Raw genomic sequence first — 15,903 nt, forward strand, 5'->3', positions numbered from 1 at the left:
AAGACATGTTACAGAGTAACTGGTTGTTTTCATTTTATTGATTGATGCGCAGTTAATAATTGGCTTGTCGATTTTCTCCTAAGCCCCACCTACCCTGTGGAGCTAGTGGATCGTGGCGAGGCATCTTACTGACTGAGGGCTGCCAAACTTAAGCTGCCCAATGGAGCACGATGGTTCCTCCTACCGTCCGGAGAAGCAGCTGGCGTCTGGCTCTACGCCAGTGCTTCTGGCACCGAGAACAGAAGAATGTTGTAGTGGAGGATTGAAGATGGAAACCAGTTTGTGTTGCAACCTTTCTCCTGCTTCTCTGTCTCTTCGCCAGTCGAGCTGAGAACTTATAACTGGTATCTGCTGCTTCTCGTGTTTCTCCAACGCTGAAAGAGAAGCTGGATTGACATCTCCAGTACGCAGGAGAGGGTAAAAAGTTGTTGGAGATTGGTTATTATCCATGCAACAAGTCTCCGAGTCAGGGCAGACCTGGGAGCAATGGGAACTAAGGGATAACTCCAAGATCCCAAAGACTTCAGAACTCTCGAACTGAAGCCATCCCACCGGATACAGTTTAAATTTTTTTTAAATGAACCATTGTCATGGACCTCCACTATACCATTGCAAGATAACTTAATAACATTTTAAGCAATATTTACGGCGATTTGACATAGTGCAATTCGCTTTCCTCACTTCGGCGTAGACATTTAGGACAGAAAAACGAAATACAAAACGTTTTCAATTATTTGGGTCAATTTTCGATCTTTTTTTTTCGATTTTTGACCGCGATTTTGGACATTGTCCCTCACGGGAAGTTAAACTTAAACTTTATAGGGCTCTTAAAAAAATGTCTGTTCGCTTGACTTTCTCAAGCCAGCAGACATTGTCTGCCAGAAGCTGTCTGCTGGCTTGACTCAGGTAGTCAGGTTAAGTAGCCGGTCGGACTCCAGTATCTGGTTGTGCAATGTGCATACAGGCATAGCCTATACTTGTATACTAGACCTGTCTTTAATTTTCATACATACGTTGGTTATCTGGGTCTAGTGTACAAATGCATCCTGTGGCATGAACTGCAGAGTAAGGCAGTTTTCACCGAGATCTCGGAGGTGCAGTTGGTTCTACGCAAAATTCAAGTGTGCAAGGAAGCAGCCGGTGTGCTTGACTGCAGAGTACGGCAGAGTTTTTTTTATTTTGGGGAAGTTAGTGTCTCGTTATTATTTTTTTTTTGAAAAAAGTGATAGGATGTGCTCTTGCCATACTTTCCAGTTTCGCCGATGTGCACCTCAACTTGTGGCCTAAGCACATCCAGCATTTTTGGTAGGCCAGGTGCGGCCTTTTATAATAAATAAGGATAGAAAAAAAGTGTGTTTTTAGAGAAATCACTCTTCAGGTTTTCTCCCGGTGTGCAATATCGTTTCGGCTGAAAAATCTCTTGTGTGCATGCTGCTGCCATAATCTGCAGTCTGGCCTCTGGCTGTGTACTTCTGCTCTAGATCCGATTCCCTTTCATGTTATACTGTTGTAATAGCCTACGGTAGGTTACCCTTTGGCAAACTAGCAAGGTATACAAGTCATTGGACCTGGTGAACGTCCAAATTTCGGAAGTATAACAAAATTTCAGAAAATAACTTAAAGAATGTAAATCAAAAGATAAAATGTGTGAACCAAAACTCAATGAGTGAAGAATCATCGAGATTTTAAAAGTTGTGCAAAGACTTTCATCAGTCCAAGAATAGAGTTTGTGATACCATACTATTTATTTTGTGTTTTGTATTAAAGACTATAACCTCTTTTAAAAAGAGCGTTGCTTTTGTTTTTCTATAAAAAAAAGCGTGTTTGATTTGCCCCTCACACTCCCGCTCATTTTTGGAATTGAAAATATTTTAACTCCGGCGCATTATCGTTAACCAGTCGCATTTGTATGTTGCACACTTACATTGTAAAACATGTGCCTAAGTGTAGTTTGAGAAATGCTAATCACTTTTTTTGTAAATGTTAGCAGATTTCTAGGAATCCAATTTTGGACAGTTTTATTTTGGTTACATCTACCACAAATGATTAATAGACGAGAGTATTAAGAACCTTCTCAACTTGTAAATGCCGATGTTCAAAAATTTAATGTTTTTTTTTCAAAGCGTATATCGGTTAAGTTATAAAAATAACGGCATCGTGAAGCAAATTTCAAAATTATCAGGATAACTTGGTTCATCTGTGTGAGTCTCTCCATCATTTCATCGGTCACCCGTTCCATTGGCTTTTGTTATCAGTTTACAAAACAAAGCGTTTACATCTAACTTCTATCCCGTGATCCTATCATGCTTAACGTTGTGTATTGTATGTATATATTGTATATTTTTTGCATTAACTTTGCGGAACAAAAATTTTGCCCGAAATTAGTCTTAAATCAGTCACTTTTTTTAATTTCTACATGAAAAAGTCTTAAAGCAGTTTAAAACTTTAATTTGTTTTTTATTCAACCATTGCTTGTGCTAAAAACAGAGCAATGAGCTGATAACCTTTAATGAAGTGCAAACTTATAGGTCTGCTTCTAATTTAAAAAAGAGCGTTGCTTTTGAGGCTGCTCTAAAAAAGGAACACACTCAATTTATGTCCACCCAGCTCTGACTTCTCCTGTTTAAATATTAACTAAACATATATACTTGTGTTAAAAATTTGTGATAGCGATTGTCATATGAGGACCAGACTGCAAAGTTATGCGCCAACAAACTCAAACAGTAGTGATTAATACATACAAATCATTCAAAAAAAGCAGGTCTGCGCAAGTTTGTTTATTTCGCAAAAGAATTATGCAGGTAGGACTTTTCTCATTTTTAGTTGCGTTAGAATTTTGACAGATTCATCATTTTGAAGCTAAGTGTATATATAAATAGCTCATTTTTGGGAACATGTTTTTGAAGAATCCACTCAAATTCTGTGGTTAAATGCGCAAACTAGTCCGTCTGTGTATAAAACTTGATAATTATGTGAATGTATGTTCTCTGATGTTAGTAGTCTGATTTCTTATTCATAGGTGCTTTCTTGAATGATTTACATGATCTATGAAATTTTGATCTATCTTTGTTTAAGATTTTTTGTAAAGCAAATGTTTTCCTTAATAGTGGAAAGGTAACTTTTTATCTTATGTTGCACTAACATGACAAAAATCTCAATAATTGTTTAAAAGTTGATAATGAGCTGGATAAAGAAGTTAACTAAGAGGGAAGAAACCCCAAAACAGGTTCAGAATATTTCTTTGGACAATACATCTACAATATGTCGTGATGCATTTAAGTCCCATTGGCTACAGGTATGTTTGCTGATGATCATCTTACTATTTCATGATCTACTGCATTTATCCAACATTTAATTTAAAGCTAAAATGCTCCTGCACACACAGCAACTTTGTGAAAAAGCATTAGCCTAACATTTTATGAGCAAAATGTTTGGAAGATCCAATATTTCGAAGCAAAAAAATCACAGCCAGAGTAAATGCAAATTTTTTAATTGCAAACATTTCAAATATCATACTCATTCTTAGTGGCAGGTAGAACTACTAGTACCTAATTCAAACTAGCTACCTACTACCTCGCATTGTGAATTAGTAGAGTTGTCACTTGAACTGTATCCAACAAAAATGTTTTAGTTTTGCATTTATGTAGGCAATGATTTGCTATTTATTTATGGATGTATATTTTCAAATTTTAAACTATAGATTTGTGAAGTTATCAGTGCCACATGTCCAAGACCGGCATACATCCCAACCAAGGAAACAAGAGTAGCAAAGGTTGAAAAGATAACAGCTGATGATGTTGACACCATTAGAAATCTACTTGAACAGATGATCTTCCTCCTAGCAGAGGAGCAGGGTTCAGGTGTGTTAAGTAACAAAAATCATTTTAAGTTGCTTATTGGTAGCTACTCCAAGCTTTCCATTATCAAACATGTATTGAATAACATGTTGTATAAAGTTATATGCATATATAAAGTAGTTTATGTATGGAGTATAAGCTGTGTGGTGGTATGTGTGATATGTGACTGTTATAAGCAGCGAGATAGGTGTTGGCCCTGTGTTTACAGTTAAGCGGTGCAGAGAAGTTAATATAAACATAGGTAATGATGTCAATTTGTTTGTACGTTTGATTGAAATGTTGTGATTTATATGCTGAAACGAATTGATGATTTACTTCTGCCTATTTGGGCTACATACCCACATCAAGAACCATTTTTTAATAAAGCAGATAGATGTTTTGCAAAATTTGCAATATTTATTGTGCTAAAATCCTTATTTTTCTATTGACTATTCTGGTGTAATATGTTGTTATAGGCAATATGAATGTGGTTTTTTTGTGCAGGTGATTCCTTTGGTCCCATTTTTGAATATGCTCTTACCCAAAACATATTTGAGAAGTTGTATGAATGGTGGCATACGACCTCCATGTATAAAGAGGAAATGATGCTTAATTTGGTTAGTGATTTGGATCTTACTCAGGAGCAATGCTTATCTTTTATTTGCTGTTTATTGTTTTCCATCTCAATATACACTCAAAATGTTTTCATTAAACCAATACATACTATGCAAGTTTAGATACAGTAGTGTGTTTATTGTGCATCTTTATGCCTTAACCATCCATCTATCGAATGTAATGTAGACACTTGTATGTGTAGGTGTAATGATTGCAATTTCGGTTTGTTGACTTTACAGTTAAAAGTATACGAGGTATTGATCAGCCAAGCACAACATTCATTATTACACCACAAACAGCTTGTTGGTCCAATGCTAAAATTGCTTTCCTCTACCTTTGAGCCCAGGTAATAGCCTACAAAAAACAATAAATTAAGTTGTTGAATTTGTTATACCCAAATTTGTATGTTGTTTAAAATGCTATTTGGTAGCAGTGTTTGGTGTTGCACTAATCTTATATTAGCCTATGCAAGTATTGACACCTAAATTTTTAATGTGGTTTACAGGACGGACGAATTAGAGGGACACATTGTCTTGCTTCTCAACCTTTTGTGTGTTTGGATGAACAGAGATCCAACACTCTTGGATGTGTTTTTTGGTACCTCCACCAGCCACGGCCCTGCTAATTTCCTCGTCTTTTCGCTTCTAATTGAATACATTCACAGGTGATTGATCTTGCTTTCGAACCTGTCTAAATTTTGCTTGATGATTTTTTTCTCATTGCTGAGTACTTGTGTTGCATGCTGATTTTTACATGGCAAGTTAGAGAGAAAATGAATAAATTTCACAATATGCTGTGAATAGGAAATTTGTTTGAAACTGATTTATTGCGTTGATGTAGTTTCTAACAGGGGTGTCCAACATGCAATTGACCAGTCTATCGCAAAGGTGTTTTGAGTCAATCACATGCCAATAAAACATGGTTAAGTTATTTACACATTTGAAGTTTACTTTTATTTGCTTGCAAAAAAGCCTTGTTCTTGTTTAGTCAAAATAACGAGTATTTTATTGGTAAAGTATACAGATAAATAAATAATTAATTAACTGCATTTAACAATAGGTATCTTTATCAGTTGATCATTTTAACCTGGCGATTATAAAATGAGCTCGAGAACCCAAAACGTTTGGAAACGTCTGATTTAGACCATTTGGGTTAGAACTACTTTTTAATAATCCAATAAATAACATTAAATAATAAAAATAACATGGGCGGCTATAAACTTGTAGAATATAATAGTTCTCTGTTGTAACAATTAAACTACACAACTTGTCATTTTATTTTAAAAAGAGTTGTTGTGAATAGTTTAATTGTTTGTCCATGATATATATTGGCATACTAATACCCTCAAGAAAGTATGCAACTAAAAAACCTTTGCAGCACTTACATAACAGGTTGCATTGAAGCGAATATAAGCTATTTTTGCACTTGCTTCTTTCCGGTAGATGTTAAGGTTTACTGGATTATACAAATTTTATTTTTGTGTTGATCAAGGGAAGGAACTGTTGGGCAGCAAGCAAGGGATGCCCTCCTATTGTGCATGGCTCTTTCAGCGGAGAATGTAAAAGTTGCAGACTACATTGTCCAGAATTCCAATTTTTGTCCAGTATGAATTTGTTTTGTTTCAGCTGTGTGTTTTTCAAGTTTACTATTGTAACTCCAAAGTTATAGCATAGTGAATACAGCAGAATCTTTTTAATTGAATATTGGAATAACTTGAAATAATTTTACAGGAGCTAGCAAAATTCAAATACAGTAATATCTATTATACTAACTTCAGGTAACACAAATTTTGGATAACTCAATACTAATTTAGCTAGTCTCTTCAGTTTCAAGATTAATCAGATTCTGGTGTCTTTAAAACATTAAATTTACTGCCTTTCTGTTGTTTTCTGTATGTTCCATCACTCTGGTCGAGTAAAGAAGTAATATAGTGATAATGTTCAGTCTTATTCTTAATCAGGTACTTGCAGTTGGGTTAAGTGGGATATACTCAACATTACCAAGACACATGGAAGTGAGAACGGATGACTGGCATTGTTTGCATCGTAGTGATTGGGTCCATGTTCCAGAACTAACTAACTTCATGAATTCCTTTGAGTTCTGTAATTCTGTTATTGAGGTAATATTATCCGCTCATTCACCTGAGAAATGCATTGTATATTGGTTTGTCGACATAAATTTCGAAAGTGAAACTTTGTTAACTGCGTGACCAAGGAATTCCCTAGATCCTGAAGTGTAATATATGGAAAGGACATGTATTACACAAGTTGATTGTTTTACTTGATCCTTTACATCATTTGCGTTTTACAGTCTAATTTTTTGGCTTACTCATCTTTAACTGACTCATTTTGTGTATAGGTCGCCCATGAAAGTGTCAGTAACCAGCTTTTGGATTTCTTTTACAATGGTTTTTTGGTATCAGTGTTTGGCCCTTCATTGCACAAGGTATAGAAATGTTCATCAAGAAATTATTTTCATTGCACACCATTTCACTTGGCTTGGGTGTGATGTAGTTGTGGATCTTTTTTTGCTATGGTTGTCTTTGCTTATAATTTAATAACTTGTTCTGTATGCTTGCCAGCCATTTTTATGTTTTATGCCATTTCATGCTTTTTGCTCTCAGAAAAGGGGTACGGTTGAAAGTGAAAGTGAAGTAAGTAGTTTGGTATTGGCTTTAATTTGCCTTTGCAAACAATTGTGCTGTCGAATTTAACAAAATCAAACAATCAAAGTGTAAAACTATGACCTTTTTGCTAATGTGTTAATTCTTCAAAAATCAATATGGGAAATTAGGCCGATTTAATCAAACTTTGGTTTTTGCTCACCCTGTTGCTTTCAGTTCAAATATCAAAGCATTGTCATTTTGGCTAACCACTCACCATATTTATTAGTGATTAATAATTTAATTCTTGAAAGGCAACGTTAGATGTCTCATTAATTATTCATAAAAGAGCAAGGATTAATTGGAAATGCAAATCAGTCTGTTGACTAGCACTGATCCTTTTTATTCTCTAGTTTGTATTTAATTTCAATTAAAATCTTAGCATGTTGGTCATTGTGACATGTTATTGTTATACTCAGATTGGCAGTCCAGTTCTACAACACACTATTTATTTCTCAGGAAAAATAAAAGGAGTTAAAAATTTTTCAGCTCATGAAGAAGTAATATTTAGACAATATCAGTAGTATTTTTGATGAATTGTTATGGTGTGGTGTCAGTGTGAAATATCTGTAACAATAGCCTACTTGTTAAAGCGTAAAAACAGCTGAAATGAACGTCATAAACTGTTAAATTTGTCCACCGGTGTACCTCTTCTTATCAATATTACAGTGGAAAGAAATCGTTAGCTTACAAGACTAAACTGCTGAATTGTTTCAGACTTCAGCCAATGAAGTAGTGGTGACCACAGCATACCTTAATCTCTTCCTGAGATCAGTGACTGCACCTGCATTAATGCGATGTTTTCTCAAATTTCTTCTCACTCATTGTCACGAGAACAACGTCATTATCAATACTTTAATTCAAAGGATAGCGAGTGGCAACAGGGTAAGACGAACATAGTGTTTTGTACATATCACATATTTATGACATATTAGAGTTAGACTGATAAAACTTCAAAATTTAGTTGGATATGAAATTATGAAAGTAGTGTGGTGTTTCTCGTGGTTTCATATGAAGTACTTAATGTAGCACTGACCATGAAATCTGATGAGTGATGACCCAACTAAAATTTAATTTTCTCTTTACTGCTATGAACGCAGTAAAACATTTTTTATGAAGAATCTACCCATATCACAGTGACAATCTTTATTATTTGCAGCTTGCTTTAGTATCACTATCATTGATACGAACCCTGGTCGATATCAATTGCGAAGATTTGATGTTGCAGTTGATATTTAGGTCAGTACTATTTATAAGCATTTAATCAATATTACAATTTATTAGGTTTAAATTGACTAGCAATTGAATACATTCCTGCTTCTTCGTACTTCCATTCTTAGTGTCAACTATTAACAATTTAAGATACATTTCTTATGGATAACACCATGTCTATGTGATTGTCAGACTACAGTATTAAGTTTTGAAAACGCAATTCGTTAAATCTAGAATGAGGACTTATATGTAAAAACATACGGTAAAAATACTGTTATATATTTTTCAACAGGTATATAATTCCTTGTCAGCACATTCTTGCCAGCCAGCGTCGAGCGATCTGTGATGTTGATATTCATAATGCATCTGCATCACGCTTTCTTGCTCTTACTCCGCAGTCTTGCCGAATCGAAACAACATCTAAAAATGAAGATGAGATTTTTGTCCCAGTTGAATGCCCTGAACCTGAGCAAGACAAGGTATTGTTAAAAAACAACACCCACTGTGGTTAATATACCTTGATATAACTCAGCTGTATCTAGTTATACTGGAGAGGTTCAACTTTATGTATTCCTTTGTATTCCCATTTCAGAAAAACAAAACAGTGTTAGTAAATGTATCTCTTGTTCAATTTTAACATCTAAAACTTTAATTTTGAAACAAGTCTTGATTGTCGTTGGCTACGTTGTACATTTTTTGTGCTGTGTAGATATTATTATTCATCATAACAAAAAGTATTTGTCGTTTTTATATTGTCAGACTGCTGATATCAGTCACCACTCACTACCTGGTATTAGTGAAGCTGTTGCATCTGAACCCTTTGATGGTAATGGAGCATTTCACACCCTTTCACCCCCTTCACCCTTGCATGATGACCCACCAGTTATGCCTTCATTCTGTTCAAAATCCAATATGCATGACTCTTCGTTTTCATCAAGCACGAATCAAGCTCTGTCCGAGTATACAATCAATGAAGATTTGTCTGTTACAATTAATATGCATTCAGGTTTTCGTTAATTTGCTAATAATTTTTAACTATTTAATTGTTTGCGCTTTCCTGTTACATGGATCATTGCTTTTATGATTCAGTTGTGTTCAATCAGTGCTGCTTGAAATTTATTATTTTTGTATGTCATGATAATTGCCTGTTACAGTATGGTAGGTATAAATTATCTGAACAATGTACAATTGTACATACAGTAGTTGCTTGGATTTTGTTAGTGCATTTCCAGAAAATGTGCTGATATATTGTTGATGTGATGACTTGAAATGACTGTAGACTTTATATTGAGATGTCTTTTTTCACAAAATATTTCGTAGATGAAAGCTAAAACCAAATCAATTTTCAACAACATTTCAAGCATTTTCTTTTTTGACAGTATTTACTTTCTGTTCAGAGCATGAGAAAAAATTTGAGTTCAAATATAAAAAAATATACGTTTGTTTTTGAGACCCACATCAAACTTTTTTATCCTAGACTTGACGACCCAAAATTATTAATATTTCTATTTTTAGCAGGTAATGAGCATTTGGAAATGGCTCCTAACCAACGCACTCGTACCATTACAAGTCCTAGCACGATGGCTGAATTTGGACCAGACTTGAAGTCACAACTTGAACTAAACACAAGTTATATGGATTATTTAGAAGATGCTAAAACAACTATTGACCAGTGCAGGTAGGGATGCTCTATTTAGTTAGAAATTAGAATATTATGTTTTCTTTTCTGCAAATCTGTTTTATTTGCTGGTAAGTTGTGTAATTTCACTACAATATCGAAACCTGTGTCTTGTATCTTTTATGCATTAAATTTTGATGCAAATACGTACCTGATGCCTGTGATACTTCTTGCAACTCAGGCAAGCCTGTCAAGGATGGTCTGCTCCATATGATGGTATTGATCCATCACCAGAAGGAACAGAAAATAAAATAAGCAAACTCAGGGATACAAATGCTGGTCAGTTTAATTAGAACTTGATTTGTTTTATTAACTCTATTTGTTAGAAATATCATAGCTAATTAGAAAAACAACATTGTAAATGTTTTGCTGACTTTTGTTGCTAGCAAAGGATTACACTGTGAGCACATTTTTAACTCATTCTAATTATTTTCATGTTACATTCCTGTCCGGGTTGTGATATGTTTCATATTCATTACAAGACGGTGTTTAATTTTTAGTAATTAATCTATGTGCTTTGATTATGTGCACTTTGTACAGATCTTGTTTTTGAGAGTACCCCGGTGCTACCTCGTAAAGAGGAGAGTCCAGAAATAACAGACACAAGTCGCACTGCTCAAGCTTCAGCTGGCTTACAGCAGACATCAACATTCACCCCATCTGGCCTGGATGCATCAAGTAGTGGTTTCGGTCATGTCAGTAGAACATCTAGCTTTGCTGATACATTTCTTCAACCAATTGAGCAAAAAAGTTCTTCCGAATCTCTACCATCAGCTGATTTAAATCCAAGACTTGAAAACAATGCCACAGAAACTGTTATCGCAGATGGACAAACTGACACTGTGTCAGATGAAAAGAATAGATCCGATGATCAGCTAGACTTTGACTTGCAAAATGGTTCATCGGAACTATCAGAGCAGAATTTAGATGTGGTTGGAATATTTGATGAAAATTTGAATGAAACTGTCCAGGAGATCATGAAGCTCCCTTCTGAGGAAGGTTTGTATTGATGATATCATGATAAAGGGCCCTGGACATTTGTTTATTGTTAGCTGTTTGAATGCTTGCTTGTGTAGATTCAGAAAAGTTATCAATACCCCGATCAAACACTGCGTCATCAGTGGATGAATTCTTCAGAAGTTTGATGGAAATAGTTCCGAAAACCACTAGAGACAAAGTAGAAAATGGAAAGGTAACTAATTGACTCTCAAACAATTGTAAGGTATCTGATATATCGTAATGTACACTGTGGACAGTTTTAGTTTTCACTCACTTTATACAATTTTAATTATGCAAAACAACTTAGGCCGGTACAAGCAAGGTAGCTGAAGAAGACATTGAATCAGGCATCGAGGTTTCCTCTGATGGTGAGATCCCAAGCACAAGTCCTGAGTGTGCTGTAGCTGAAGGAGAGGTAAAGTTTTCCCGCCTAAGTTGAAACTCTTGACTTTGTTATTGTACAGTGTGTAAATGTCTTATTTTTATCGTTAGGAATTAGAAACATTGAGTCAGCAGAATGCTGATTCGATGAGTCAGTTATCACTTAACACGGACGAGATGGAAGATGCTTTTGAGAAAGTGGATAAAGAGATTACAAAACTATGTGAAGATGAACTTGCAGCTACTGAACGACTGGGAACAAAAGCTAACAATTACAGGCAAGCAACAGAGTACATTTATTTCATCACCTTATACATTAACACATGGCAATCCAATAACGTGGTAATAAATAACTTAATAATGTAATAATAACGAAATAAGGTAATAATAAATAACTTCCAACTACTGCTGACTAACCATGCAACCTATTAACTGAATGTTTTTGTCGGAAATAGTTTTGCCGATGACAGTGAAGATGAGTTTGATGACACGGCATCAATCAATTCTTCATCATTTTATGAAGCCGCCGACGAGTATAGTCCAACAGAAATTTCTGTCAGTCCCGCTGCTCCGCTCAAGCTCCAGGGTATCCCCTATACAGGTTATAACACAAACTGTATCAAACGTATAATTAATTCAGAAAAAGTTGGTTTACTCGAAATTAAAGGGCCTCATAAAACTGCTTTGTGTAATCCAGAGTTTCAGTTACTTGAAGTTGGTATAATTAATTTTGCTATGTGGCCATTTTGCTGGGACCAATTAAGTCAAATTGATTTTTGAGTTAACGAACTTCTTTTGTGCATTTAGACAATATTTGAATAAAACATTTCTTTTCCGTAATATATCTTCACATTTATTTGTCATAATTTAAAATTTTTAATAAATGCAGGTCCATTGATTGGCAACTTGTTTGCAAAACTTGATCAAATGATAACAAACTCCTTGTACGAAAATCTTCTCCTGACTGGAATCGTGACCCGGCTTGCAGCGTACCCTCAACCCCTACTGAGATCATTTCTGCTGAATACGCACATGGTGTTCCATCCATCAGTAAGATCACTGTACCAGGCAAGTTGGCAGTCACGCAATGTTCCTTTGGCTTACTTTTAGTTTTTGTCAGTAAGTAGCTTACGAGTCGTTTCTTGATGTATTTTGGGCTTCACAGGTTTTAAACAGCGCTAGAAACAAGATCGACGCTTACGCAGCGCGTGTTACCGATTTTAACGTCCTTGTTCGGCGCGCTCAGAAATATCTTCTCGCTCGCGGGGCTTTCCCGTTTTCAGGTGACGCCAGGAAAAGGAGCATTGTCGATGAAAAACCAATGCCTGTGCCGAAAGGTTGTTATTTCACGCAAATTCGATAGTTTCATTTTTATTGATTATGAGTAATATCAATACAAAATTGTATGATGCGTGTACTGCTGTTGTTATTGTTTGTTTAACTTTTTTCCAGTCCAAAGCCGTACATTGGGTGGAATGTTTCGTAGACGAAAACCTAAAGACCGGACTAACAAGAAGTCTTTGCTTCCAACCCTGGAAACCTTATTAGAGGTATATTATGCTTGAAAATCCTGCTTGGCTTTAGTTATATTTCAAACGATACACTTCTATAACCTAACAAATCATCTTGCCTTAGCGTCGTGGTCGAAGCTCTTCACGAAATTCAGAAAGCAGCGAAATCCATCCGTCAGATGGCGCTGGGGATTCCGCTTCGATGTTTTACGTCCAGCAGAAAGCGCAGCAGAAGAATCGCGACGAACGAAAACTCAAAGAATTACGAACGAAGAACGCTGTTTACGCGAGCATTGTCCTCGCCGAATTTCTCAAGGAACTTGCCGCCGTTGCACAAGAACACGCGGTTACTCATATTTAGAGTTTTTGTTTTCAGATTCACTCATAACAATCACGATGCAATATGACTGTTCTGATTAATTCTTTTCATTTTCCTTATCGCGGATTTTTATTTGTGTTGAACACCCATGTCTAACTTTTATTGTTTTTCGATCGTATTTAAAACTTACTTTATACATGGTACTCAAGTCTAATTACTAATTATATGCATCAAACCTTCATAAAATTTGAGTCGGTTCATTACGTTTTTTTATGTGTTTTACTGTAAAGCTACTTCTATCATAATCGCCAAATGTTTTGGTAAGTCAAGGTACGTTTTGAAGAAAGCTATCGGTAACATTTCTGATAATAAAATTGTAGAATTTTAAGAGTAAATTTGTTAATAACCTTTGACCGCAATCTTTTACTTCTGTTGTTTTCATTCTGTGCCTTATCCCGCCACTTTCAAGCCATATACTTGAGTACATTGCTTTTACTTTCATATTTTCAATTGATTTTAGCATAAGTAACTTTTACCACATGTATTTCGAAACGCATCTATATTCCGTGACATCCCTTTTAACATTGTCTTCATGTAATTAATGTTGACATCTGTCTGCAAATACTATGAAGAACACTGAGTGAAAATTTTCGAGCAACACCATTTATCAATCAGCAATCGTGTTTGGTTGAGTTTATTAAGCTGGTTTCGTTATCGGTTGCGTTCTTTCAAAGATATGTAATTTCACTGGTGAAAGCTCTTCATTTACCTGACTATAGCTAATTCATGTTCTAGTAGAAGGTTTCCGTAATGCCCAGTAGGCATGTTGTTTTGAACCACGTGACATGGAAAATTTCTATTTTTTAATTTTATTGTCGCTTGTTTTTACAGCCTTTGCCGCATACAGTGATGAAGTGTTTTAAAGTGAAATTTTGACAAAATTGCACAAGGTGCTGCTGACATTGAATCTGACATTTCATCTTCGCAACCTTTCTGAGAGATACTATGCTTGCCTAATTAACTGATGTTGCATACGGTGTCTTATGAAAACATTTTTCTACTTCTGTAAATTGTAAAACCATTTCTTATGCCTACCATTTGAGATTTACTGTCTATAGAAAAAATATATTCCATTGATGATTTTAATGCAGTATTTGCAAAACCACCGAAGCAACATTTCTGCAAAGGTCGTTTTCGCCTAACAGCGCTTCAAGTATTACATGTTTTTTATATAATAATATGAGATTTGGAGATGGAGGTCGGTTATACTTAGCAGTCTGCATTTTTTCGTTTTGAGTTATGCTTATATTATTATTTTAAACGCACAAAAGAAGAATGTGTTAAGAATATAGGACGCAAATAACGCACAGCTACAGTATTAAAATCATTACCGCAAAGGATGTGATAACAATTCCCAGAAACACAGGCCTGTGTGTTTTTCTATAAAAGGATGTTGTCTGAACCGTGTTAATCAAATTTTAAAGTAAAATAAGAAACAAGATATAGTTAGGCACTCGAAAGGTTAATTTTATATTTTTCGACACGAACTTTCGCAAGCATAACCTTGCTTCTACAGGTGTACTGTGAAAATGACCATTTCTATAAATAGAGATAGCTAATAGTGTGCGTGTAAATAAACACGGCTGGCTCGCTTGCTTTTACGTTAAGGGTTTTGTTAAATAAGCATTACATCACATAGGAAAACTAGCCAATTAAAAGATATGGGCAGTTGGACACCATTGTTTTAACGAAAAAGTTTTAAACTGAATGGCTATTGTTTTTTCGTATCAATTTTTTAAAATAAGTTCGCCGTCTTTTAGTCACGAAAGCCAGACCCGAAGAATGACCGAGCCGCATGTGGCTCTGGAGTCGCGGGTTGCCAACCTGTTAGAATTAGACTGTATAGGCATTACTTAACCCTAAACGGATGAGTTTAAATATATTTTCTTGTTGCTGTAATATCCTGCGTGAATTAGCCTACATCATATTTTATTCTTTTTGCAAACATCCCATAAAATGTACGCTAAATTTTACCTTTACAAAAGAAGCCTTTGTGAAAAATCAATTTAAATATGTTTGCAAATAAATGGGAACACGGGATAAATGAAGGGTATTTTAAGATTCCCGTAAATAGGCTACATTTTTTGCCCAAGCTCGTGTTGTGAAATACCTTACCAGCTGCAAAAGTCTTGTCAATGCAACAAAGACCATGATGTTGTAATTGCCTTAAAATTTACGCAATCTAGATTTAATCATCGGTTGATGTTTACACAGAACGAGCAAACTAAATATGTATGTAATTAAGTTATTTGTCTACGGCACTTGGCACTATAGCGAAACGAACTGATTCTGACGACCTCAAATGTTTAACATTAAAATAGGAACATTTTAGCACTTATTGTATAAGTTACGCCAGTTACGGTATTGATGTTATATAGGTGCTCACCTGATAGGATTTTGCAATCCTGTTCATCTGTACTTGGCGAATGTGTTAAGAATATAGGACGCAAACAACGCACAGCTACAGTATTAAAATCATTACTTATAACAATTGATGTGATAACAATTCCCAGAAAGATAGACTTATGTGTTTTATAAATAAATAAATCATTAATCTTCTGCCAGTATCTTTTTCGCCTTGTCAAGAATTTTGGGGACTGCAAGGCAAGTATAGGGCCCAAAGCTTGTCA

General features: G+C 35.3%; 1 protein-coding gene across 5 annotated transcripts; it reads left to right on the forward strand.

Annotated features, from left to right (window-relative positions):
- Positions 1-1,757: 1,757 nt before the first annotated feature.
- LOC143454188 (FHF complex subunit HOOK-interacting protein 1A-like) lies at positions 1,758-14,471 on the forward strand. Of its 5 annotated transcripts, none has more exons than XM_076954990.1 (24): positions 1,758-3,295; positions 3,701-3,860; positions 4,341-4,453; positions 4,691-4,797; positions 4,957-5,115; positions 5,943-6,054; positions 6,412-6,570; positions 6,810-6,896; positions 7,075-7,104; positions 7,831-7,998; positions 8,273-8,352; positions 8,618-8,804; positions 9,085-9,331; positions 9,844-10,003; positions 10,185-10,282; positions 10,544-11,002; positions 11,080-11,195; positions 11,310-11,417; positions 11,495-11,661; positions 11,839-11,984; positions 12,273-12,451; positions 12,549-12,720; positions 12,836-12,933; positions 13,019-14,471. In XM_076954990.1, the coding sequence occupies exons 1-24, from the start codon at positions 3,179-3,181 to the stop codon at positions 13,253-13,255; spliced, it is 3,666 nt and encodes a 1,221-aa protein (XP_076811105.1). In that variant the 5' UTR covers positions 1,758-3,178; the 3' UTR covers positions 13,256-14,471. The 5 variants fall into 5 exon arrangements, with proteins under 5 accessions (XP_076811105.1, XP_076811103.1, XP_076811107.1 ...); XM_076954988.1 differs by having other exon boundaries at positions 1,759-3,295; positions 9,841-10,003; XM_076954992.1 differs by having other exon boundaries at positions 1,759-3,295; positions 9,085-9,151; positions 9,841-10,003.
- The last annotated feature ends 1,432 nt before the right edge of the window (positions 14,472-15,903 follow it).

The sequence above is a fragment of the Clavelina lepadiformis genome, chromosome 1 (assembly GCF_947623445.1).
Source record: "Clavelina lepadiformis chromosome 1, kaClaLepa1.1, whole genome shotgun sequence".
Lineage (NCBI taxonomy): Eukaryota > Metazoa > Chordata > Ascidiacea > Aplousobranchia > Clavelinidae > Clavelina > Clavelina lepadiformis.

Coding starts and splice junctions, on each gene's coding strand:
- LOC143454188 (XM_076954988.1), top strand. CDS start 3,179: ATGAGCTGGATAAAGAAGTTAACTAAGAGGGAAGAAACCCCAAAACAG. Junction 9,332..9,840: donor TACAATTAATATGCATTCAG/GTTTTCGTTAAT, acceptor TTCTATTTTTAG/CAGGTAATGAGCATTTGGAA. Junction 11,662..11,838: donor ACAAAAGCTAACAATTACAG/GCAAGCAACAGA, acceptor TGTCGGAAATAG/TTTTGCCGATGACAGTGAAG.